This window comes from Catharus ustulatus, chromosome 4 (assembly GCF_009819885.2).
Source record: "Catharus ustulatus isolate bCatUst1 chromosome 4, bCatUst1.pri.v2, whole genome shotgun sequence".
NCBI classification, from domain to species: domain Eukaryota; kingdom Metazoa; phylum Chordata; class Aves; order Passeriformes; family Turdidae; genus Catharus; species Catharus ustulatus.
In genome coordinates, this window is record NC_046224.1 from 52073747 (window position 1) to 52100691 (window position 26945).

Here is a 26945-nt window from a genome sequence, read left to right on the forward strand (position 1 = left end):
GGATCTGACTTTCCTAAATTTACATTCCCTTAAAGCTACCTTGCTGGCTAATTAGGGCTGATTCCTTAGGCCTTGAAGCCTTAATATCAAAAATATTTTCAAGGTATCACACAGTGGTATCATTGCTTTTTTCTACTATCACTGAGCTGGTGTCAAGCAGAATTACATCTTAGCACAGACAGTTCTTGCCATTGAAATACAACTGAAATTGTATTTCAGTTCTTTAAATACAATTGTAGCAATGCTGGTTAAAGAAAGAGCATCTCTGACTACAATTGCTAGTCCAGCATACCTTTTCAAACAGCTGCTAACCAACAATTCCGGCAAGACAGTTGGGTGGGACCAGACTGCACACACCCCAGACCACCACAAAGAAGCAAAGCAACTTAAAATTCCTATTTAGCTGGATCTATAAATGCTACCTCCCCCTGCAATTACGAGGGGGACCATGATACCAAAGGAGAGCCAGCTATCAACAGTACTTTATGCCTTAATCTTTGGTGTCTTTTGAAATGATACAATAAATATAGCTGAAGGGCATGGTTTTTTTTCTTCATTATTCAAAAGAAAAGACTGGCATATATAGCAACTGGCAGCAGATAATAAAGGCTGAGCCTTTAACAATCAAGTTAGGAGGAGGCAAAGAACAGTCTGCACACTGTGCAATGAGCTTAAGATCTCAAAAATTTTTTATGCTTAGTGACCAAGACAAATCCGCACCATATCCACAGAGAGGCGAAAGTGCCAACCCTTCAGGGACTCAATGGCAGTGAATACACCAGCTGTGTGAGAACTGTCTTGGCCCTGCCCATGTCAGGCAGATGCTTGAAGCATGGCCTATCTGCCCACCTGTCTGGCAGATCTCATATTTAAAGCATAGATCCTTTCCTGGACACAAAAAGACTTTCCACAGTGCAAGGCATTTTTCACAAAAAGTTAAGCTTAGGAACAAAAAACGTCAAAAACTACCTCTTTACTTTTAAGAGGAAAAATCTCAACAAAAGTACAAGCATTGCCTTGAAAAATTGATGTCATAGGATCAAGTGAGAGGAAAATATATTGTGCAAGTACACAAAGTCAATAAATCTTTCAACAGCTGAGGAGTGGTCCCTCCCACCCTGTTCACACACACTTCATACAGAAGGTCCCCAGCCCTTGCCTGCGTGGAGCAGGAAGGCTGCTCCTGAAGCCCACGGACCTGCATGGGGACACGCTCCACATCTGCACATTGATGTGGACAGCATCAAGGAGAGAACACCCTACCTATGTAAAAAGCACACCAGCATCATTTTAAAAATCAGAGTTTGGGTGTTGCATAGATTTTTAAATACTGTGTTTCAGGTTCGCATCCATGCCTGGACTTATTACAATTTATACATTATGCAGTATTTTCCCCAACAGCACCCAGAAGGATGCGCACCAAGAGACCCACACCCCACTGCCATGTCGCTACTTTCCCAATCTCCGTTCCACCCAAGACACTGGCAGAGGGAAAACACCAGGCGAGCAAACTCGAGGGTCTGGAAGCGCCGGTGGATCAAGCCAGGATCTGCCAGCGCTGTCCTTGGCACAATAGTTGGATACGATACAGCCGGGCGATGCGAGGCTGAAATACTTCCTGGGATGGCTGAATGGGCTCATTCAGCAGTCAAGGGTAATTCTTTATTAGCCATCTTCTACAGCCCAGCACAGAAACTACAGCCCTGAGGGGAGGGTGGGAGACAGCAGCCATGTGCCTCAAGAAAGAGGTATGGCTTAGCATTGTCTCTCGCCTCAGTAATTGACGAGCTTTTTTTTTTTTTTTTGTCCTCCCTTTCCCTTTCCCTCCCCCGCTCCCCGGGCGTTACCGAAGTCGGTGGAGGAAGGGAAGGTGCTGGGCCGGGGCCGGGCTGTGTTAGAGCCGCCGCAGCTGCCGTCCGGCTCCGGCCCTGGCCCCTCGGACCCACCGGCGCCGCTCGGAGCGCTGGGGGACCACCTCCGCCGCCCTCCCGCCGCTCCCTCCCGCCCCGAAGTTCGGGCAACTGGGACCGGCCGCCCCGCCGGCGGTGGCGGCTCGGCCGGCAGCCGGGGAAGGGGCCGGCAGGACGCCCGGCCCCCGCGGCGGCTTTCCCGCTGCTTACCTTTCACTTGACTTTCATACTCCGCTATAATCTCTTTGTCCTTTTTGAATCTGCTCGGGGTTGACATTATCCACTCGCTTCTTCCGCTTCTCCGCCTTGTTCTGAATTATTATCACTAATTATTCTTGTTTTTCTGGAGGAGCTCCCAAGTTGTGTCGGGCGGCCGCAAGCCCGAGCGAGCGCGGCGGCCGGGGAGGCGGCGGGCGCTGGCCCCGCGGGAGCGCCGCCGGCACCGGAGGCGGCGAGGCGGGGAGCGGCGATCAGACTAACCCCGGCGCAGGCACCATCGCCTCCCGGCACCGCCGCCGGCAGCAACGCGGTCCGCGGCCCGGGGCCGCCGCAGGGCGGGGCGGCAGAGCAGCGGCCGCGGGGCACTCGCTTCCACTAGGCGAGGGCGGGGGCCCGGCGGCTGCGCCCCACCATTGTTATCTCTCCTCACGCACCCGGGAGAGGGGAAGGGAAGCAGGGAGAGAGAGGTGGGCGGGAGGCAGGCGGCCGCGCTCGGTCCGTACGCCAGAGACCCTGGTTAGTGCTGCCGCCGCGCTCGCCTGGGTGGGAACTCGGGGCCGGCGCCCCGCCGTGACTAACCCCGGGCGGCAGCGCCGCGGCGCATGTCCCAACCTCGCGGGGCGAGCAGTCGCCGGCTCGGGGCGGCTCCCCCGCCGCGCCCTGGAGAGGTGTCTCCGGGAATAAACTTCTCCCCGCCCTCCCGCCGCTGTCTCCTCCCTTCCTGCCTGCCCGTCCGCCTCCGGTCTCCGCTCGCCTTGTCTGCCCGCTCCGCCGCCCCGCCGGCAGCCGCTCGCCGCCCCGAGCCGGACCCCTGCGTGTAGTCCCCGCTTGCCCCGGCCGGCCCGCAGCCGGGGGTTCTGCTGGCCTGGGGGGCTCGGGCTCGGGCAGGGGTGGGAGGAGGGAGATCCCCACTCCGCCGCCCCCATCGAGCACATGGTGGCCGGATGCTCTCGGGGGAGCGGGGTGTGAGGTCGCGGTGTGGTTACAGAAGGGCCTTGATCCGGCGGGGAAAGTTAAAGCCCCGCGCTGCCGTCAGCCCGCCCGGGGAGGGCGAAGCCGGAGGGGACGAGTGGCCTTTGGGGACCCCATGTGCCTCCCCAGTGTCTCCGGAGGGAGGGCACGGCTGCACTGGTGTGGGCCCGGAGCCAGAGCGTGGCAGCGCCCGAGGGGAGAGCTGCACCCCCAGCACAGCAGGTCTGGCTGCCACCGCCCTTGTCCGCCCGGTGCTCCCCTGCGGATGCCGCTTGTTCGCTGGCATGCCTGTGTGGGGCAGTCCCCACATCTGCGGGAAGCAAGCAAAGCTGGCCGGGAGGGCACTCAAAATGCTGCTCCCTTGAGCTGCTGTACGTGGCACCCATCGGGGCTCGCCCCGATGTCTGGCAGCCACGTTCAATGACAGCCTTAGAAGGAGGGATTCCAGCCCAGCAAGCAGTGGTGCACAGCCCTCCCCGCAAAACTGAGGCTGGGAAAATGGGAAGAAGATATTCCAGTAGCGCAGGAATAGTGAAATTTGGAGCCCGGGGCAAGTTGTCAAAAGGGCGTAAATGACCCTGGTATGCCCTTGGTCCAGGGTGCTTCCAGCTGCGGTGGGGACAGCCTCCTCTGCCTGGAGAGCCAGAGCCTGGTTCAGCCCTTGGAGACTGTGGAGGATGAGAGCCGGCTGCCAGCTCTGCAGGTGCAGTGAGACCTGCCAGGAGTCAAGCACAGTGTTTCACAGAGCTGGTAGCCACACTTCCCCAAAGACCCCAGCTGTCAGGCTGGGAAGGCAGAAAGGCTCAGGTGTGGCTCAGGTTACACACCCCATTTGTCTTTTCCACCAGCTGCTCTGAAACTCTGCTTTTGTCAGAGAAGAACTTTCTGAGAAAAAGAAAAAAAAAACATTGAAAAAGCAGAATGATTGACACTACTGCCTTGTGATGATCAAAGAATGTGTCTATCATTCATGGGTCAAAGCCAAAAATCAAACTAAGACACAGCTTCAGACTTTGAGCTGCAGGGAGGTCAGCTCTGAGGAGGTTAAAAAGGCAGGGGACATTCTGGAGACAGAAGGCTCCATTGATGTCAGGTTTGTCCAGGAGTGATTAAGCATAGATGCACACTATTTGCAATGAATTTCCAAAGATACTGGCTGTAGGAAGGTGGAAGGTACCAGAGATTCTGTCCTGGACAGCTAGCTCTGATGCTGCTAGGACCTGGCTCTGTGGGACAAACAAGTGAATTGTGGGATCACTGCAATTGGGAAGGTTCAAGGTTCAGCTACCCAATAATTTGGCTGGATTTGAGCTTGAGTGCTATGGGCATCTGGTGCTCAGAGAGCAGTGGCACAATTAACTGTACTCGTGCAGAGATTCTTGCTTGGGTTTATATTTAATTCTTATAATAATCATGTTGCCTGAGTGTCACAGTTGCTCACTTCCACACCTCTGCATTTCAGCAGTAAGTGTACATCTGTCCTTTGCAGTTCATGTTTCATTAGGTACCATGCTCTTCCTGCTAGGGGATCAGGGTAACAGGATTCCTGTTCCCTTTTTCATCTTCATGTTTTGTTCTCTGTAATTTTATTACATTTCTTCCTCTTGTCCTCCCAGTGCAGTCTTTTTCCACTCTGACCCCAATCCAGATCACCTAACACTGTCTTAGTACAGAAGGTTATTGTCTAAAACAAATTCAAAAATTTAGGTTGGATAGTCAAATTACATCCCTTGAATAAGAAGCCCAGCCTCAAAAGAGCAGTCATCTCTGTAATCCCAACCACTTTGATTTTCATCTCAACCTTTGATGCCAACATCTTGCCTCCTGGGTGTTCATCCTAGAGTCCATCTGTTTGGCTGGGGACTGGCTGATTTACAAGACAGTGGACCATGTTCCCTGGGAACATGAGGCAGTAGCTGGAGATTAGCTGTAAGTCTTGCCTGGTGTTTCAGAGCACTGGGTTTTTCCAAACAGGACAGGAAACAGTGCTCAAGTCCCCTTGTGCTCTGTGTGAAGTCATGCACTTCCAGCCAGGCCAGTCTTTTCTCCCTTGTCCAAATGTGTTTGTAAGTGTAGAAATGTTCTGTGCATCCTCTCCTTAGTCCTGAAGGACACAACCCTCTCTTACCACTGAGCCTGTGCTGGAAAGACTGTGAGGAGAAGGGTGCAGGCTGAATGTCCATGTCTACGCCATCTGTTCCCTCTGCACTAGATCCTGCATCCAGAGCATCACCCTGGCTCCACAGAGCCAAAACAGAAGCTGCAGACAGATCATGTTACTACTTGAGAAGATGAAGAAACCACCTTTGGGCTCTGGAGACTGACCTCTCTGTATTCTGCCACTCAGCCCAGGGCTGTGTGTCTGTGGCAAGATCGCTGAGGAAGGATGGGGCAGGCTCGAGTGTGCCAGGCTTGGATCTGCACACTCAAGATTCTGGATCCCTGAGTTAGGGTTGAACTCCAGGACAACCAGGATTGAGCTGAGAAATCTGATTCTGGCCCCTATCCCTGTTCTCCCCCTGCCTCCCCCCGCTTCCCCCCTCCTGCTCTTTAGGGATTGGCAAAGGATTGTGCATTATTACATGGGTGTAATCTTCTTTTAAGATGTTCATGGCAGCTCAAGTCTCCGGACTCAATTCCGCACTGACTTACACAGCCCACAATCCCATTGTGAGGATGATGATTGCACAGGAACAGATCCTGCCTGGGCTCTGCAATGCCACATTTGGGGTGACTTACAGGACCCAGAAGATTTTACAGAAATGCCTGTCTTTTGAGACCTGTTCCCAAAGATCCCTACAGAGTTCCCATGAATTTTGAAAGCAGCAAGTGCTGGAGCTGTGGAAGTCTTGTTATATAAATCGCTGTGCACTCATGAATGATGCTTGAGAAGTCACGTTTATCCAGTGTTCTGTGAACTCTTAGCTTAGTACTTGTAGAACATATCCAGGTCTTGGCAGGGCGGATGCTATAGACATTTAAAAAGTATTAGGATAAAGCTGATGGAGAGCATGTATGTTGTTGCAAGAGACCAAGTTGTATCAATAATGCAATGTAGTACAGTACTGTTGTGGTACAGTTCTGGTGCAGGGTTTGTGGACTGTACCTCAGTGTATGGAGTTAGATAATCTGCTCCACTGGGGAATTTGAAAACCTGAATTATGTATGATAGAAGAGAGATGTGTTTATACAGAGAGCAGTTCCTGCAATACTTCATACACTTAGTGCAAAAAGGGAATAACACAGGCATGCTTGTTTCTGCTTGCTGGAGAACTTCATTATTGCATTTCATTTACACAGCTTGATGAGTTGTGCAGTATTTGCTTTCTTCTGCTGCTAATAAAAATAGTCCATGTAACTGGTTGCTGGAGTATCATTGAGCTATCCTCTGTGAGTTCATCATGAAACACATTGACCCCCTTAAACAGTGAAACCCTATACTAATTTTCTTTAGTCTGAAAAGACAAATAATTCATCTTGCTTTATAATTGCAGTCAATCAGTCATTTAACAATTGGACAGTAAGTCTCTAAGTGAAAGATCAAGCCTTAATTGAAACAAGGAAACATTTGATTGTTATTGAAAAATCAGTAAGATTCAAAAAGCTTGTTCAAATGTTTGTCACTTGTAAGATGCACATTTCTAAAGAATCAAATCTATTTGCTTTGGAATGAGATTATTTTAGCAAATACAGTTGCTTATCTGAGATGTAAAACCAGTGAGGCTTTTTTTCTCTCCCCTGCCCCCAGCCACTGCAGCGCTTAATGCTGCTCCATGTGCTTATAAACTCCTGAAACATGGAGATGAAATCTGGGCTTATGGGGTTTGTCACAGGCTGCAGAAGAGTCAGGACTTCACCCTGGCTGACCTGAAAGTGTCTCCAAAGCGTTTGACTAGACCTTCACAGCAATGAGACTGCAAGCTGCCCAAACTTTAGTAGTTCAGGAGAGATGTTTCCCTTACCTGAGTTTCTCTGTGAGCCTAAGCTGTCGCTCACCTTTCATTGCCAGGAGTAGTACTCTGCCCATTGGCATGGGTATATTGATTGTAAGGACAAGTGTACACAATTTCTTCCAGAAGCAGGAAGAAAAGACATCCTTGTTTCACAGTAAGAGCGTCTATAGGTGGAGTATGTAGAATTGGTAACATGCTGTAAGTTCATACTCTATCAGGGTCATTTACAAGTCCTAGGCTTTACTATGTATCCCCTCAGGTTACATTTTTTTGTCCATTATGCTGAGTTTCTTTAGAATACAATGATCAGAATGTCCATTTTGTGAGTTTCACACACAGTAATTTAGGTAACTGAGGTCATATGCCCAATTCAAAAGAGACATAGAGCTCCAGGAGCAAGTCCAGTGGAGGACTACAAAGATGATTAAGGTATCTCTCTTATGAGGACAGGCTGATAGGGTTGATCCTGTTCAGCCTCAAGAAGAGATGACTGAGGGGGACCCTCATCAGCACCTCTAAATGTCTGAAGGGAGAGTATCAAGAGAATGGACCTGGACTCTTCTTAGTGGTGCTGAGCAATAGGACAAGAGGCAAGAAGCAGAAACTGACCCTCAGGAAATTCTACCTAAACATGAGGAAGAACTACTTTTACTGTGAAAGTGACTGCATCCTGGAACAGATTGCCCAGAGAGGTTACAGAGTCTCCTCTGGAGATGCTCAAAAGCTGTCTGGACACAATCCTCAGTAACATGTTTTAGTGACCCTGTCTGAACACGGAGGTAGGACTAGATGTCCTCCAGTGGTCTCTTCCAACTCTATCCATTCTGTGATTCTGTAATTTAACCAAGTCATTTAACCTCCTTCAAAAATCAATCAAGAGAGGTGGGCATCTGAAATTCATTTATTTTAAGCACTTAATTTAGTATAGATTTTGTTCCCATTTTCCTTAGTGACATAACTAGAGGTCATATAAGACAGTAATTATATCCTTTCCTAAACCTGAAACCTGAAAGTGATATGTGGAATCTTAACAACAATTAGGAATATTTATCATCCTTTGCTGCTGAATAAAATGCTTAGCTAAGGGTATGCAGACTGCATTTGCTCATTTACTAATTGCAGTCACATTAGAAAATAATCCTGTTGGCCGGTCATCTGAAGGAGGATTCAAGAAAATAACCACTAGGTAACCTTTTCTATATATGTGTGTGCGTGCATGTGTGTACACAGACAATTTGCCGTGTTCAAATGTGTCCAATAGTTCTCAGCATGAGATACATCTGAATCCAGTGGAGAATTGTTCACATTGCAGAAAAAAAATCTTCCAAGTGAAATTACTGACTTGAAATGTTAAGAGATCCTTCTGGTTCAATAAGGTAAGATTGCAGTCCTGGAGGACTCAGAGAGTCTAGGACCTGAACAAGAATTGTGTTTCTTCTAAATCAAAAAGAAAAGCACCAAACCCAAACCTCCCCACGTTAGTTTCATTGCTATTTTGCTTGAGGAAATTAATGAGCCTTAAAAAAGTGATTGATATGTTAATATTCAGTCCTTTGGTTTTACAGTTCTGAAGTGTATCTTAATATTTCCTTGTTAACTTGTTCATTTTGAGCAGTGCTAATAGGACTAATGACATAACTAACATACAGAAAGTGATGAGGCTACTTTATACCTTCTGCTGTTGTTAAGAATATTATCCTTTTTATATGATATTGCTATTCACTTTCCAATTAGTAATTACAAGGAGGAATGAATTTCAAGTAATAACTTTCTCACTTAATGAGAAGAGACTGAGGCAGTCTTGCCACTTGGAAGGAGGAGAAATATAGAAGTAATTGCATCCTCACTGCAGGGTTTGTGTTCTCTGTGGGGCTACTTTTGTTCTGTTGGTAGCCTTTGAGACTCTAGTATTCCACTTCTCAACATAATGAGCTGAATGCCTAATTTGTAAGCTTTATACACCTTATACCTGCCAGCTTACATGCACTAGCATTATTCTGTATCTTTATCCTGCTTCTTAAATTTAAGAGTATATTGTCCAGAGAAGCAGGAAGGTTGTTTTTGGTTTGGCTTTTCTTTCTAAGCCTGATAAGGGAACATCAGCATATTTTGAAAGAACTCTTCCAAGTGAGCCTAAGGGGCTGTGTTAGTGGCATTTAAAGTCTTCGATGAGCAGATAATTGCAACTCTAATAAACAGCTTTTGAGTTTAAATTTTCTACTTGCATTGTTTGTGTTTGTTCTATCCATTCTAATCTAAAAATGAAATACTTCTGCTACTTTATTTCTCATGACCTTCTCATGCTAATAGTTTTGAGTGGAGAACATTAGAAGCTGAGTTATGTTTAAAAGAAGGAACTGCTTGAAGCAGCATCAGATAATTAAGAACATCACATTTTAAAAAATCAGTCCTATGTACTTCATCACACTGCTGTTATCTGAATTTAACTGGAATGCTTCTATGAATAAGGCTGCTGGATTGTACCCTCAGGACTTAGAGGAACAGAACTGCCAGTCTTGCTATCCTTATATGGCCTTCATGGGCCATCCAGATTTCCCATCCAGGAATCTCAGCTTTCTGGGCTGCTTCTGTCTGTGCCAGTAGCTTAAAGGCTGCGAATTGCCTTCATTTATCTCAAAAGGGCATTAATTTTGAAGCCCAGCAATGACACTTCAAATGTCAGCCTTGTTCATTTTCTCAGAAGCATCCAACTAGTCTGCTTATTCATTAATGTGGCTAGATGGGTGGGAACAGCTGCAGTCTATCCAGCTAAAAAAGTGCCTGGCTATTAATGGTCTGCACAGCATGCTGTCATTTCTCTTATTGAGCCCCTCGGTCTAACCTCTGGCTGAGCCAGAGGCGTGTGTGGAGAGAAAGGCATATGTGGAGAGAGGCAAGAGTGGAGAAAGAAAGGCTATCTCTGTAGCATCTTCTCTAGGTCACTGATAGCATGATGCTACTTTCCTGAGTTTTTTTCCCCCTTAGCTACTTTTGCCTTCACAATTGAAAAAAGACAAACCAAACTCAGGCAGGAGGGCTGTCAGATGGCTAAAGGTGGCGATACTTGGGACTCAATGATCTTTGTGCATCCCTTCCAACTCAAAATATTCTGTAATCCTATATGGAAATGCTAATGCAAACTTAACTGAATCATAGACTGTGAAATAGAGGTAGGAAGGGATACCCAGCTCCAAGCTGAGTTGGAGAAGATCCAGTATTTCTACATTTTGCTTAATACCACTTGAACTTCACTCAAAATCCTGCTAGCATGGCCTGAGAGGACTCCAGGGTGAGCTGGGTGGTGTCAGCTGGAATGGTTTCAGACTGCAGAAGGAATTGAATCCAGACCTGCTTCTAGGGCTGCTGTCCCCCTGCATTAAAAGACGTCAGGATCTCCTTCTTTTGCCACTGGATTTTAAAAGACAAGGATTAACCTAAAAATTGTTCTTGTAAGTAATTGATACTAGTGTGACTTTGTAAAGGGAAGGTGCTCCTTGCTGCAGTCTCCCTCTCTGGGTGAATTTTGAGGTGCCAATGATTCCTCGGGCATTGCCCAAGTCCGTGCTGTGGAGGCATCGAATCGGTGGGTGCTTGAAGGTACCCATGTCCTTTGTTAAACCTGGATTTCTGTAATATCCTCAGGTTGCACCCGACCCTCTCTGCACACCTGGGCTGCTGGCTCTCATCAAAAGGAGACACACAGTAGCTCAAAGATAAAATATGATGATCTTGGCCTTAAAACTGTGGCTTCAATGTAAAGCTTTTAAGCTTTGATGCCAGTGTCCAAGAAGATGTGTCCCACATGGAAGAAAATCAGTAAGGAGTTCATGAGCAACTTTTTCCTTTCATTTTTGGCATGTGATTGACATTTCTTAGTCATAGTTCCCTTTTGTTATTTCTGTTCAGCCACCCAATGTCACAATAATTGAGTGTGCAAATGTTGCAAACTGCACACAGGTACTTGTCTCCAAATGGAGCTATTTTTATGGAGTCTGTTTCTCAGTCACATATAACCAAAAGCTTTCTGTTAACATCCACTGCTTCAAAAATTCATTTTGAAGAAAGATAATATCTGTTTAAGACGATTCATAGTTTTCAGAAGTGGTGAGGCTAAAGATGTGTAAAAAATCCTTCCTGGGGGCCTCCAGGTCAGTTCCCAGCCGAGGCTGTTGATGTATTTGAGATGTCACAGCTCCCTCCAGCGGGCTACTTCCAGGAGGAGGATTCTGCAGGCACCAACCCAAAGCTTCCAAACCTCGAACAGAAAATATTCAAACCATTTTTAAAAAACCATTTATTTCCTGTTGACTGCTGTGTAAATACAGTTTTTCTTTTGGATTAGGGTGGCACGGCCTATGAAAACACAACATCTGAGATGCAGTAGGATAAGGAAGGTTTCCTATGGTTACATTCTCCAAGTCATCATTCTCCAGCATCAAACTACTGTACTAAGTCTAACATAAATAACATGCCATTCATCTGAAGTCTGTGACTCCATGTAGGTTTGTTTTCATAACACAGATTGCTGGTTCTTATGAACCTTCACAGGAGCTGATGCCTTCTTTTATGAATTTCAACTGTGGCAATGGATGAAACCATGTCCATGGGAATGACAAAGTCTAGTCCAGGCTAAGTAGCAAATCCAGTATGGAAATGTGTTCTTTCTTTCCAAGAACCTGAAAACACAGAGCAATTATTTTGGGAGATTTCCAGTAATTCTAATTCTGTGTGTCCTGTTTTGTGTGATTTTCATATCCCATAAATCTTTCTAGCTTCTTGGGAGATGATGTCTTGTGACATAAGCATTTTATAAATCCTTTAATTTTCACAAATACACTAAACCCCGACATCTATATTAATACTTTTTAGATTGATGATTTATTATTATTAGACTGATTATTTGATCTTAAAAGAAAAGTAATGAAAGTAATTTAATGCAGTTCATTACTACTCCTTTCCAGTCAATTTCTGTTCACATTACTGACTCTTCAGTAGTGATTCAAGCTGTAGGTTTTGAAATGGGCTTGCAGCTGATGGATAGTGCTGGCAAACCAAGGAATAGATTCAGCACGATGATTATAGATAGGTGGTGGCTGAGCCTGTAAGAATCTGCATTAGATACAATGGTGCCAGCATCTGGAGACAGAACAACAGCACTACATAAATCATGTGCAGTGTTATATGTTCTCAAGTATATGATATGTTGCCTGGCAACTGTATGTCTCTGGGCTTGGAAAAGTAACTGGTTTTAATTATGTTCCTGTGATACTGTATGACCGAAGAATTAAGAACACTGAATCTGCCTAATTGCTTTAAAAATGACATTTATTAAAAAATAAAGCTCCTTTTCTGAATTATCAATATGCCTTGCCTCAATCAAGCATTCTGTGCTTCTGGTGTTTTTCCTAAGCATACTCTACAGTATTGCAGTTCAAGGATAATTATGCAGAACCTGTTTTCCTTGAATAGTTCAGGATTTATAGAATTTATAAAGCATCCTTCATGTAACCAGAGACTACTGCTTCTTCTTTTTTTCTCTCAGCTCACAGAGACAAGAAATTTGGTCTGTTTTGCTCTCCTGTGGTTTGGACTTTATCTTATGTAAGGAAAGGCACTAATATACAGACTATCTTGGCACATATCAGTAGTTTACTTCAGCTGGGTTTAGGTAAGCTAAATACACCTGAAAAGCTAGATCCCATATATATACTATATTCCTAGGTTTCTGTAAACTGCAATTCCTGCACTATATTTTAAAAAGACTAAGAGTGCACCACATTAGTAAAACACTTTGCAAAGTCATGGAGCGGATGCATGGTCTAGTTCACAGTCTTCAGTGTACTATCCTCTGAGAAGAACATACCTAGAGAAGAAGTTGTAAATGTCATCCATCTTTGCAGGTAGGAAAGAAGTAAATAATCCCCTGAAGCACACTGCCTGTGACACCCAGCAACAGGGGACTCACCCCTCTATTCAAACCCCCTTTGATGGAGTGGATCAGGAATAACTCTTCTATTATGGGCATGAATAATCCAGCCAGAAGGTGGCTTATAGGAAAGGTGTCACAATTTCACAAGTTCATTTTGTGGAGTCCTTCATATTTGAGGGCCTTAAATAAACTCTGAGACAGCCATTTGGACTGGACCTCTTAAGAGACTTAAAGAGATGCTTAGTTGCTTGTAGACAATAAATCCCAGATGCATGGGGAAATTGAGCTACACCAAACAAGTATTTTCTAGCGGCACAGACAAACTTCTAGTGAGATTGGGTGCCTCCAGCATTATAACCAGCTGCTGCAGGGTTCTTTGAATTGAATTCTTGTACATAGGTATTCAGTTCTACCTTACTTCTATATTTTATCAAACCCCAATTTTATTTTATTGCTTTATTTTTAAGTGCCTATTGAGATTGTGCTCTTTCTGTGTTTTAACACCTCATTATCCATTAAGAAACTTTTAAGAAATAACTGAGTGCTAGATGACTCCTTCTAAGAAAATATCCCAGGCAGATCATCTACGAGAGGATGGCATTAAGAGTGGCTGCTCATGTCATACTCAGTTCTGTACAGCCTTTTCACTGTATGGTTACATAGGAACAAAGATTTCCTCAGGCACTATTGCTTCATATTCAGAATATTGGATATTAATTTCATATTAGACTTTCTGGCTTTTTTTTTTGTTCTGTATATGGAGTCCTTACCGAATTTTATAAAATGTAAGAAATGCACTAAACATAATATGAATGTGAACATATACTTTATTAAGCTCAGCACTGGCACAGGTTGCCCAGGGAGGTTGTGGAGTTTCCATCCTTAGGGATAATAAGATACTTGAACATGGTCCCAAACAACCAGCTACAGGTAGTCCTGCTGGAGCAGGGGTGGTTGGACCAGATAACTTCCAAAAGTCACTTACAACCTCAACCATTCATACAGAGAAGGGAGTCTGATCAGAAGACCCAATTACTGCCTGTCCCTTCCCCCAAACCTTCTCAGCTAACTTGAAAGTACCTACAGAGAAAAAAAAATCAGTATCAAAACCCAAAACCATGGCAATAGAACATGACTCAGAAGTTGACAAATTCAGTCTATGGAGCAGAAAGAAAAAGCCCCTCCTTAAATCCAGAGCCTTATAGGCAGTTTTGAAACATTCACACTGAACTGGGGGAGCAGCAGCTGACAGTTCCCACCCTGGCCAGAGCAAGATAGAACCATCTAGGGTTTTTTTGGTGTGTGTGTTTGTTTTTGTTTAGTTTTGTTTTGTTTTGTTTTGTTGGTTTTTTTGGAGAGTTTATTGCATTGGTTTGAAATTTTATTAGACTAGGAGAACTTTATATTGCTTTTTGTAGAGAGAACTGTGGATAAGAGATACAAGATTATCAGTGAATTTCGGAGGTTTTCTTTTGTATTCATCAAATTAGTCCAGTGTAAAATTTTAGTCCTTACAACTCAAGCACTGCAGTGCCTAGTGCCAAATGCAGTCCTAGCTGTTCACGTCCCTTTCATAGTGCGTAGGGAGAAGTGACTGGCCAGGAAATCCAGTGTGCTGTGTGGGGTCTGCCTTGTGTGGGTCAGAAGACATGACAATGGGAATAAGCCTGGGATCCCTTTTCAGCTCTCCAGTGTGTGAGTGGGTGTCTTGGAGACAGCACACCTGCCAGTGCCCAGGGAGTTCACAGCCACGTCTCTTACTGCCCAAGAATGTAACTAGAAACACCAGATCCTAGGCAACAGCCAGACAGGGAAGTAGTCTCTGCCCCAGTCATTAAACTTGTGTGGCTGCTCAGACAGGATAATAAGATTCACTGAAGAACAAAGAGGCAGGACCACAAGAGAGAAATGAGAGCAGGTCTTCCTCTACAGTGAGACTGGCAAGGAATGAGATGGGATAGATATAACAGATACCTATATATCCAAGTAGATATAATGTGGAGATGAAGTAGATTAAGAATTTCTTCAGTGCTGAGGACTTGGAGGACATTCAAGACGTAACTTTGAAAGTAAGTATCCTGTTTTGTACCTCTAACTTTTTTGCAATAGCAGCACCTAAAGGGAAACTTTAAATTACAGATGAGTTTTACGTTATTTAGTAGGAGTGAAAACACAGGCTGTTATAATCCAGGCTTGACTGAGCTGCTCAGTTCCTCAAAATAGGTCACAGACAGAATCTGAACTAATTAGGAAAAGTTGGCAAAAACAATAAGTGCAAGTTAAAAATGTGTGTCAGACCCCTTTTACTTGCATAGTTGATCTGGAGGTGATGTAATGAACAGGTTTTGTACCAAAGCAAGACATACTGAAGAGGATGACTCAGTTCTGGAAGCCTCAGGGAACGAGTTACATCAGGTTTACTTTGCAGAGCAGCAGCTCTTGATGACTCCTCAAGAACATCAAGCAGCTGCAGCTTCCCCACAGGCCTTGTAGCATATTGACATCTATCCATGCAGTTAAAATATTTTCTTCTTAGGTTCAATTTTCTGTTTGATGGATTTGAACTGCTGCTTCCCTTGGCAGAATTCAAGAAAGGACTTGAGTACTGGTGAGTCAGATAATGTAGTGGCCTTGAAGTATTTGGGATGCAAAACAGAATCCCAAGGCTTGTGACAGGCATCTCCCAAGTTTGCACAGGTAAGAAGCTGTGCCTGTGGAGAATGAATTATATCAGGCTATAAAACTGATGTGTGAGCAGGCCAGCATGGGATACGTGTCCTACTCTGGGCATTAAATATGAAGCTGTGGGACATTCCTGGACTCCTTTTTGGGGCCCAGACATCCAACATTAATCCCTGCAGTGCATAAATTTGAGGTCATTGTGTAAATTGTAGAAATTAAACCCTCTGTTCCCTTTTCTTCTTTCTCTGGGTGTGCAGCTTCTGTTTCTTGGACATGTTTAATTATAGGCCCAAAGCACTCATGTACAAAAGCAGGAATGGAGGGGATCATCAAGCAGACAAATGTGTATGCAGCAAGGTTAGAAACTTGGCCAATGGTGTAGTCGTCCTCTAGGGCAGGCCTATGTCCAGATTAATATTAAGAGTTAGACTCTGTCTTTTCTTGCATTTTTGTTACTTCGCTAATGAAATAAAGGAGTGATTAATATATCTTTAGTGTTAAACAAGTATTGTTTCTAGAACAATGCCCTGGATAAGTAATCATGCAGAGCAGGTACCAACATGGAAGGAGAATTTGAATTGGTCTTTATGTGTGTGTTCCAAACTGCTGAACTCATTTGATATAAAATTACTGACTTCAAGAGGCTGTAGGATTCTGTATCTTGGAGAGTATCTGGATGACAGGAGAAGCTCTGTTTCTTTTATTAACTTCCAGCATTATTTTACTACATGAATCATTTCAGTATGCAAAGCTGTCATGAAAATTTGCAAGCCTAGGCTCACAGTCCTACTCACCCTATGTTTACTATGATGAAAAAAAAAATCATCCTTTACTCACATATCAAAAAACTGTGTAGCTCAGGCAAACAGAATCTCAGCCAGCTCATTTTCCATTAGCTCTTTCAAAAAACAGACATAGTGAAAAAATCCTCTGTCACTTTTTTTTAAATCAGTTTCTATGTTATCTTGACTCAACCCAGGAACTCACTGAATGTGAGTTGTGGCTACAACTTGTCTTGAGCTGGGAAGAAAGGGCTTGATACTCCTATTTAGAAAGGAATACAATAAGGCTATGTCTAATGTTTAGAAAGCATTTTATCTAGATGTTTCTCTCACTGCCAGAAATCTCGTTAACCTTTTTTAACATGGCAATTGAAATAATAATGTGAGTATGAAATAACTATTCTGAAAATGAACATTTCAGAGTTCCTGTATTGCTCAACTCAAACTGGGGATGTTTGTTGTGATTGATTTTGCCAAGGCAGTATGAAGTTATGCCTTTTACAGAAAGCAGGCTCTCAAAGGAGAGAAAATTAAGCTCTGGTGAGAACAGTTCTCTACTTGTCAATATTCCGTATTCTTTTTGCTAAGAAAAGCATATTTCCCCTCTTCTGCTGTGGCATCAGTAGCTCATTCACTAAGATATTAAACCAGACAATAAATGGTATCACTACATCTGAGCCAAAGCTTATTTTCAGAACAGAGCACAGAAGCTGCTGTGGAGTGTCTTTGCTGGATCAGGGCCCTTGTTCCATTTAACTTCAGTTCAGTTACCTGAGACCTCACCTCATTCTCAATCATTGTGTCCTGCCACAATACTAAAATTTTCATATTGCTCTTTGTAATTGTTCAAAATTTTCAAAGTCTTACTCTTACATAGCAGCCAGAAAATGTCTTTCCTTTCATCTTAAATCAGACTAAGCAGTAAGCCTTTTTAATTCTCATTTTTCAAGATGAATTCCTGGTGAGTGAAACAAAATAAGAAAAGGGACACAGGTTCAATTCTTCCCAGCACCACACTTCCTCACTGGAAGGAGCTAAAGCTGTGTAGCTCCTGGAGTGTCTGGGAAGAGAAGGCAAGAGGTTGCTCTTGTAGCTCTGATCCATCTCCCTTCCTTCCCCCAATACCACCCTGCTGAGGAGCACAGCCCAGGAGTGGTATTTCCACCACTCTTGGCTGTAGCATTCTGGCTCATGGAGAGAGAGTGTTCCATGCCCACCTTACTGCACCTCTGCAAATGTCATGCTACCCTTAAACCGTCCTGTCACACTGTCCCCCAAGAAATTACCCCACCACCAAGCCAGAGTCAATCTGGACCTGTCACACTGACACAAGATATCCACAGACCTCTCTTTCCTCAAATCAGCCAGGAACAGGGCTCATGTCTGTTTGGGAGCTGGAAGAGCTAAGGACTAAAGGCCTAGTGGCTGGATTCCAGCTGGGGACTTCAGGAAGCTCCATTGCCTGAGCAGCCACCTCATGGGTAAGATTGAAGGAGATGGTGGTGCTAGTAGGCATGTCATGGAAGCCCAGATCAAAATGCTGTCTTGTCTGAAATTTTCCAGTGCCATGAAAAGTGGTTTAGGTGTTGAAAATTGGAAGTCTTTTATTACTGAAAGTAATAAAAATGTAAAAAAATACCAGAATCTGTAATTTTGCTCCTTTATTTTAGTCCTCAAAAAGAAGAAACTAGAGTTTCTTCTTGAGAAGAAAGCAAAGAATTAAAGCTGTACTGCTCAAACACTTGAACTGAACCTAGCCAGGCAGATGAGGCATTAAATGAGAAGTCATATTTTAAAAAACCTATTTTGCACAATATATGACCAAAAAAAAGAAATATGATTCAGCGTGGTTGCTAACTTTAATGAGGAAGACAACACCTATGCTTTAAAGAAGAAATTTTTCAAGGTATAAAAATAATTGAAGAGAGGCAGTTCCACCCATAGTCCCATGGCAAAGTTTTTAAGGCTTATTGCATGCTATATTCAGTCCACTGTACCCTGTAATATTCTCAAGATGAAAGTTGTCTGATGATAAAAACATGATGTAGATGAGGAATAAGGTCTTGCAATTCAATTTAGATGAAGAGAGAGCCATGACTGTTTCTGAGTTCTTGATATTTTTGGCGTTATGTGCCAAAAATAAGCAAAGTCTCCAGTGCACTTTTGCATGAAGTCTTCATGCACAATTATTGACTGAACTTCTGGAAATGAATATTCATTATGTTTCTTGCTCCCCCATAATCCTTGGGGAGCTTTTAAAGAAGGAGCATATAGGAGAGAAAGATAACTTTATTCTGTCCTTCTGCAAGACCCTCATAAATGGCTTCAAAGCTAGATGAAAACGCTTTACACTCAGTCACTGATAAGTTTAGCGCCACTGTGTTCAAAAGGATCCTTCTGCAAGTTCAGCTTCAGCTCATACAGGGGGCAAAAGTCTCATTCTATGTGGGTGTCAATAATTATGGCAAACACACGCAATAATCTCCTTTTTTGTTGATGACTCATACTTTGAGGATAAATAAGATAAATTTCCTCACAGTAGTAGGTAAGAAGAAAAGACTGCAGTGTCTTAGCTAAAAGTTCATTAGGATATTGGTGTAGATTTTTAAAATTTAGCATACAGTGAGGTATATGCTTCATTCCAGCATTTTTTAATATTTTAAAAACTTCCTTCAGTAGTGTGAGGAATTAAAGAGAAAAACCCTTTGTGGAGAGGCTGCAGCATTAAGCAAATAACAGAGAATCTGCTTCACCTTTCTCTTATACTGCCCTCTCATCTGTGTATTTTCCCTTTTGCAGGGTGTTTGCACTTCCACAGGCACTCACCTGCCATCTGACCTCTCCAGGTATGCGATAAGCCCGAGTCACCAGGTCTGTAAAGTCAATTCAATCCCTCTTCTGACCCTTTCTGGCCTGTATCTGCCCCACCACACACCTACCCTGTCCTGTTCATTCACTGCGTGTTGCAAAGGACCATCCTCCCCTGAGAGGAATGGGAGCACCTTCCACTTCCCAGGGGTAAATGAAGTTTCCTGCTAATTGCACCAAGTTGTATCCATCACTGCAGCAGCTGCCATTCCTGCCTCAGCAGTGCAGGAGCTGTGAGTAGGGCAACACAGCTGTGCTGCTTTGCTGGCCTGGCTAGTCTGGTGTGCAGGGGCTCAGCCAGCTCTGCCAGGTACAGATCTGCACAACCAGAGCATCCACCAACCCAGGGCTGCTGAATGCACCTGTGGGCCAGTGTCACTCCTTGCTGTGCTACCTTAGTTGCCAGGAGGGTCACAACAGTCTCCTTTCTCTGGTCTATGGCACAGATGGAGGCAGAGCATGATAGGACTTCTGGCTAGCTGCAGGCTGATACTCTGAGTTAAGGTGACAATGCAGGTGTATCCAAAGTGTCCTCCAAGTGTCTGGCTAGGAGTTACAAGCATTGAGGTGGAGTGGCACAGGCTTTGTTTATCAGAGAGCAGGGGCACATGGATTTCTGTCTTCACCGGAAAATGATGGCACTAACCGGGTGATTAATACAAACTTCACATTTGAGAAACAGTTCAGAGGAAGCAACAAACCTTTGAACATAACGAGGAATGGAAATACTTTGTGTGTGTGGTATTTACACCACCCTTACCAAAGCACCTCCTGAGCTCCTGAAGCTCTTTAAGTGATGGTCCAGGCTGAGGTCTGGTGACAAGAGACAAATTCTGCTATGGTCTATTTAGTAACAGCAGCCAGAGGCACAGAAGTTCTGTCTTCAGTTTTGGTGTTTTGACCTCAAGAGGACACCAAGCTGTCACTGTGTGCTTTCTGCCTGGACCGAGGACCTGCCAGCCTGGCTGTATCATGTTTGTTGTACTGAAATCTAAACGTGGGTCAAATGGTTTACTGCCCCACACTGTACCTGGAACAGCTGGGGCGGGCTGAATTCACTCTGTGTGAGGGTACCCCGGTCCTGTGCTGGTGTTTTGTGTTTCCTTCCTGACAAGCTTGGAGACAGCTGTATCAGAGTCATGTTGCATGCTCACATGTAAATAATAGCTTTGTTTGCACTTCAGTTCCAAAATATACCAGAACATATGTCTGCATATAGACACTTCTAGCTTGCTTTGTGGACCTTGAACTCCTGGAAAGAAAATTAAGCTATTGCTTAGGATGAGCAAACTGTACTGGGCTGTACAGGAGTGGTGCTAAGAAGCATCATCACCTAGCCACGCAGTGGTCGTCTGAAACTCAGAGTTAGAAGCCAGGGTCTGGCAAGCAAAATGTTACACCAGCTCTGCTTTCCCACCTTCTAAATGATGCAGACCTTATTTCCAGCGGCTTTCCAGAGCTCCACTGATTTAGCCAGCACCTATTGCCACCTACTATCTTCTGGTTTCCATCATCCAAGAGGGATCATAAACTTGGAAAGGTTAACCTCTTTCAAAAGCTCCTTTCCATGGATGGACTTGTAAGTTCTCTGATGATACTCAGCAGCTCATCATTAATTGTCATGATACAAGAATGAAAATTCATCGAGGAAGAAAAGGAAGAGCAGTGAGCCTTCCTCACATACTAGGTCACCCAGAGCAGCTTGCATCCAGTGGTCTCACCTTGTCCACCATCTTGGGGAAGGCAAAATAATCATAATCTAGCAGATATAAGAGGAGCAGAAATGAAGGATACATTTTACATCAGCTTCAGAACTAATTGTCTGAAATAGTTAGGAAAGCTGTCCCAGTGCTCATGCTGTGAATTGTTTTTTCCTTTCGTCTTGGCAGCGCTTGTTTTGATCACCTATCCTGAGCAAAGAACTGCATACATTAATTAGAAACAAAATGTCATCTCGCTAGAAAACCACCTGCCATGTGGAAAGCTGTGCTGTGGAACAACAACATCTATAACATTAATGCAGATTTAGCTGCCTTGATGACAGAAGCTGAGAGAGAGCTGGCTCTGTCTTAGCTGAACAGCTACAACAAGCCAGCCCAGGCTAGTATTAGTAGTACAGCTGTACTTGGTATGTGTAAATTATGGAGATCCTTTGGCAGAACCCCAAACTGTTGCCAAATCTGGGTCTCTCCGTCATCCCAGTCTTCCTCACAAACAGCTACAAGACTCTTCCCTGTGCTTAATTTGACCTTGTTTGTGAAACAAAAAAAGTCTTCATTGCCAAAAGGCTTAAACTTCTGCAAACAATGATTAAGGCTGGAGCTTTGCCTCCTACTTCAGTGGGAGCAGGTTTGGGCTCTCAAGCAGTGAGCCATGAGGGAGTGAACAGGATGATCTAAGAGAAACATTCTTCATCCTTGATATGGCCAAGGCTGGAGGCAAAAGACTTTTAAGCATTGAAGTGTGTCACTGGTAGATTGCACATATCCTGTTATAATTTACAGCAGGTTTAGAGCATTAATCTCTAAAGAATACACAGCACGAGGATTATTTGTGAAATGAGGAAATCTACTGAATTTCTCTGTTTATATCATATAAATAAAACATTTTTTAAAAATCATCCCATACAGCTGAAAAATAGTGATGATAAACTGACTTTTCAGTCAGCTTTTCCTCTATAAAGGTACCACAGCAAGTCACTGTGGTGATTCCTTAGTGGCTGAGAGTAATGTGCTGTAAGCACCACGGCTGGGCCAGAGATGCTAAGGCAAGCATCTTTTTCCTCCAGCTACCTATGCATAGTCTGATCTCATCCATTAAATCTGGTTAGTAAACCAGCAGAAAACAAGATTAAAAAATAAAAATAAGTTCTAAAAAATCAGTGCACTGTTAAATATACTGTTGCTAAGATACAAGAAATGCTTCTGAAAAGTTTCTTCCAGAAAGGACATAATCTTTTTTCTTCTCTTTCAGGGTAACTTGACTTTTCCTCCAACGAATGTCATTTAAGAGACCCTGCTGAGCAAGAATTGAATCTGAATACAAAAGCTTAAAGCTCACTTTCTTTATACCACTATCAACATGGTCCTGCTTATTTCAAACAGCTCAAACTGAGTGTTTCACAGAAAATTTTTTTTTCCTGTGTCTGGATTAAGGTAAAAATGCATCAGGAAGTAGAATTGATGAGAAATATAGATGTTGTTTGTACAAGAGTCAAAGCAGTATTTCTGACTGCACTAAGTACCACAATAGTATTTTCTAAAACAATGGTTCAAAAGTTACAGGCAAATGAAAGAGCATTTGGAGTTTTGGCTACCTGACCTGGTTGTTTGATAGACACAGGAACCTGTTTTGCCAGCAGAACAAAACCACCAATTCTACTAACATTTGAAGCTCCTTTTGATATTCATCTGTAACAGTAAAGATCACATGTTGCTGTTTTAATGATTTTCTATAGAATCTAGACATCTCAGTGCCCTAGCAGGGTGATAACTAGTTCATCCTCACAATGCTGAACCTACAATGTCAGACTACAGTTGTTTGTTTTTCTTAACAGAGCACATAGTTTCTAAATGTTTGCTTAAATCTCTGGGGTTCTACTATTCCGTCTTGACCAGGAATACAAAAATTTAAAGCTGTCAAAGAAAACAATGAAAAGCAAGCAGCAGGTAAGTATAGGTTCTAGAGCAGTTTGACACCGTGCCAACTCCTTGTTTGTTTTTGTAAATATACTGGCTTTTGGTACCTGAGATTACTTGTCCATAGAGTATTGGCTACCTGCATAATTCCTTTCATTAGTCTTACTTATATGAAAACTTTTTTTTTTTTTTTTTTTTTTCAGCCAGGATATGTCACCTCATCTGGGTGTTAAAAAGTTTGCTTTTCTCTAAGTAAAATGGAGCATATACAGCAAAATGTAAACTGAGCACCTTCTACTAGAGGCAAATGTACATTAAAAAATTCAAGCATTACAATTAAATTACATTTCTGAAGTCTGGCTTATAGTGTTTCCACTGACAATGTCAAGTGCTTAGGCTTATGGCATCACCATTAAATTATGACACTTACCTGCATGAATTGTCGTAGTTATTAAGACTGAATTGCTAAGAAACCACTGTGGATCTCCTAGGTTGGTCTACTGTATTATACATAGGAGGGATTTCAGAAATGGCTGCTTCAGGTCTCATAGTCCAAATTGAAACAAAATATGTTTTCCAAAAAAGGGTCCAATCTTTATTTAAATACTTAAATAGAACCCTTCCAAACCCAGACAGTTTTTTTTTTCTGGGGACAGTCACCAACTGTCTGCAGAGCTGGCTGAAATTCTGCCCCACAGCAAACAAGCTCATTATGACCAAAACAGTCAGTGTATCTTAAACAACTATTGCTTTGTTATTGCAAAGACTTTTCTCCTCTCCTTTGCAAGATGAAGTTTTGACAAGACTACAATACTGGTTACAGTATTTTGCTAGTTAGCAAATCATAATTTACAATGTTGAAGAACTTCAAGGACATTTCATTCTGGCTTTGTGAATCTTTTGTTTAAGTTACTGACTTGAAATCCCTCACAGTGTTCCTGATTTTTCTCCCTGCACGTTACCAACAGCTGTTTATGTACTGGTGGTCATGTTTACCAAAGTGATATACTGCTCTGTGGCAAATATCAACATGCAAGGCTCTTTCTGCCTTCACAGAGCAGATGTAACCATGGATATTTATTTTCAAGCTGTTAGTAACTTGGAGAGAACTGGTCACATGCTCTCGGCCACACGGTGTGACTCTTGGGGATGTTCTGTGCGTGGCTGAGAGTTGGACTTGATGGCTCTGCAGGTCACTTCCAACCCAGCACATCCTGTGCTTCTGTGATTTGATGTTTGACACACAGAGACCTACACAATTTCCCTTTTTGCCTTCTTTGTATTTCTTCAGCAGGCTGTGGGATGCTGTTAGTCTAACCATCCAAATCATCCCACAGGTCTGAAAAACACCAAGGAGCTAGAATTTATGTTCTTAAAGCTGTAATTCCTCTTTGTTATTTCTTTGTTTCCTTTATACTCCTTGGCATCTGGGTTAGTCCTTGTTCTTGACATCCTGAGTTAAGGTGAAATTGGTGCTAATTTTCACTTTTTTGCCAGGATGCAATGGAAACTGGGACAGGGGAGGAAAGAGTCAGGAGTGTCCCCAGCACTGGCTGTGCTGCACCAACAATTCACATCCCACGGGGACTGACTGTGAATGGGTTTAATCGTTCTCTGATTACAGAGGCACAGAGGAAGCTTCAAAGTAGTCTCAATATTCCCCTGCTTCCCACACTCCTCCGAGGTCATGGGCTATCCAGAAGGGTCATGACACACAGCACACCACCAGCACAGCCTCTTTCCCAGCTCAAAATACATTCAACCCTGCCTCAGGCAGCCCTGAGAACCTCTGAGCACTCTCTACTCTCTGCTCATCTCATATGGGATGATTTGCTTTGCCCTTTCTAGCAGAACTGCTTGACTGGCAGCAGTCCTCAGCCCCATTCTGAGTGTCCAGTCAGTATCCGTGCTGGGCACCTCGTGTACATCTGGCAAGGCAGATGCTCTGCTCTCCTCTCCCCATGGCTGATTGTGTCCCATCTCACAAGCATACCTGGTCAGCAGTACAGCCAGCACTCAGCCTTACTCCTGTTTAATTTAACTGCTCAGTTGTCACATATGAAGGTTAATCTCAGGCCTTATTGGGCAGATCCATCAGATCTGCTACATTTGATCTGGTCAGGTCTTTTTATTCCACTGTATGGATGACATCCGTATCCAAAAGCCTTCTGAAATAAAAGGCTTAGATTTATTATGTAAATATGTATTACACCAAAATATTCATGGAGAGAGGCTTTCCAGAAAAAGACACAAAAAATTTCCTTTGAAAAGCACCTTATGATAAAATGCTATTTCCCTCTGGTGCCATATGAAAGCTGGCCTGGCTACACACCTTTTCTTTTTCCTAAATATTCATCATGGAATTGCTCTATTTGAAAAGAGAATTTCTGGGTTTCTAAAAAGAAACCCAGATCAGCTTCAATATTACTAGTTGATACCAGTTTGTAACCACTGAAAATATGTCTTTCCTAGTCATCCCATATGGAAGAACCAATAGTCCAATATTCTTGCTGTCATGGGAATTTCCAAAAGAACAAGATTAGTACAAAAAAAAATTTCTCTCCTGATTTTCAGCTTTTTACGCCCTATTCATAAAATAGTTCTAAAGATACTCTTCATGAACTAGAGAGGTTGCAGCAATAAACCTCTCCTTATCCTATCTGACCCAAGTGGCAGGACTGGCATGTGTTTGTGTTCCTTAAAAGCACGAAGGCAGAGAACATACCTCCCAGATTTTGGCAGAGTGCCCTGCATACCATGGGCGTGTGTCTCATTAGCTTTCCAGGAGCCAAACATCAGTAAATGTCATCAGAGGAAAATTACATACCTGACTAAACAGTTCCAGTCACCTGCTGCTTCGAGGAAGGCTTTGTGCTTATCGAAAAGAGACAAATTCAACTCTCTTTTAGGACAAAACAACATTTAAGTACAGAAGGTGTTGCTTGAGCTGTTACCCGTCCGTGCAGGATCTTCACTGAACATAATACTGCTCTAACTAGTCTCAGCTGCTCAGGGCATCACAGAACACCTCTGGACAAAGCAGTGAGTTTCCCTTCCCATTCCCATTCATAGGCAAGTGGCTGTTGAGGAAAGATCATGGACCTGAGATAGAGAGTTTACCAGTGTGGAGAGAGAGGACACTTTGCTGTGCAGAAGCAACTCATACATGTATGGATGGCCAGGAGGATAAGGACCTGAAGAGAGCTGAGCAAAGGAGGGGTTGAAAGACAGTCCTGTAACTAGACAGATTCCATAACCATCAAGTCCCCTCTGCAATACTCCTCTACAGTGCTGTGTTTTATTATCTGGCATGGCTAACTTACTGGGATGGGCTGATGGAGGAGAATAGGCACTACCAAGCAGTGATGCCAGCTCCACATCTTCTGAGAGTACTCCTGTGTAAAAATTCCCACATGCATTTACTCAGGGGCACAAAGAGGGGACTGGGAAGCCAACTCTAACTGCGCTTCCTAAAATGGAGAACTCTGCTCTTTTCAGGAGGTAATAGTCGTTCTGTGAGATAAACAAGATATATTTCCCTGATTGTTCCTGTCTTGACAAATGTAGCCCTTCTTGGAATAAAAAGAGTTCTACCAGATCATTAAACCACATAGTTGTCTCAACTTGCTTTAATTAAGGATTGCAGTATTGCTTTTTTTATTTCTTAAATAAAAAATAGTTACAGCTCTGCTCTCTGCAGTTTGTTTTTATTCTATTTCTCCAGCAAAGCAGTTCTGTGAAAACTCAGCAGGGGAGGGTAAGAAAGGGTGAGCAGTTCATCTACTTTCAATGAAAGGATTTTAAACAAGAAACCTCTAAGAACTTTTCCTCATTTTTGATTCTGCTTTTATCGGGAGAAGCACGGACCAGAATTACCAGCCATGAGTACAACAGGAACAAGAAGCTTGGGTGATGAACAAGGAATGGATGAAGGAACACAGCTGGCATCTTCTTTGAGGTCACAGTGCTCCCTCAGAGACTTGCTGTGAAGA

At 43.6% G+C, this 26945-nt stretch overlaps 1 protein-coding gene and 1 long non-coding RNA gene across 3 annotated transcripts in view; one reads left to right on the forward strand and one right to left on the reverse strand.

Annotated features, from left to right (window-relative positions):
* Positions 1-2346, reverse strand: part of SRGAP1 (SLIT-ROBO Rho GTPase activating protein 1) — a 140914-nt gene extending 138568 nt beyond the window's left edge. Inside the window, exon 1 of one of the 2 annotated variants that reach the window (XM_033057404.1) lies at positions 2121-2346. In XM_033057404.1, coding sequence (XP_032913295.1) covers positions 2121-2187 — 67 coding nt within the window. In that variant the 5' untranslated portion in view covers positions 2188-2346. The remainder of the gene's footprint in view (positions 1-2120) is intronic. The other variant, XM_033057405.2, reaches the window with a different exon arrangement.
* On the forward strand, positions 1674-26533 carry LOC116995075. Its single transcript, XR_004417650.1, has 3 exons — positions 1674-1748; positions 19247-19293; positions 22289-26533. It is a non-coding gene; the product is annotated as an uncharacterized LOC116995075 (long non-coding RNA).
* The last annotated feature ends 412 nt before the right edge of the window (positions 26534-26945 follow it).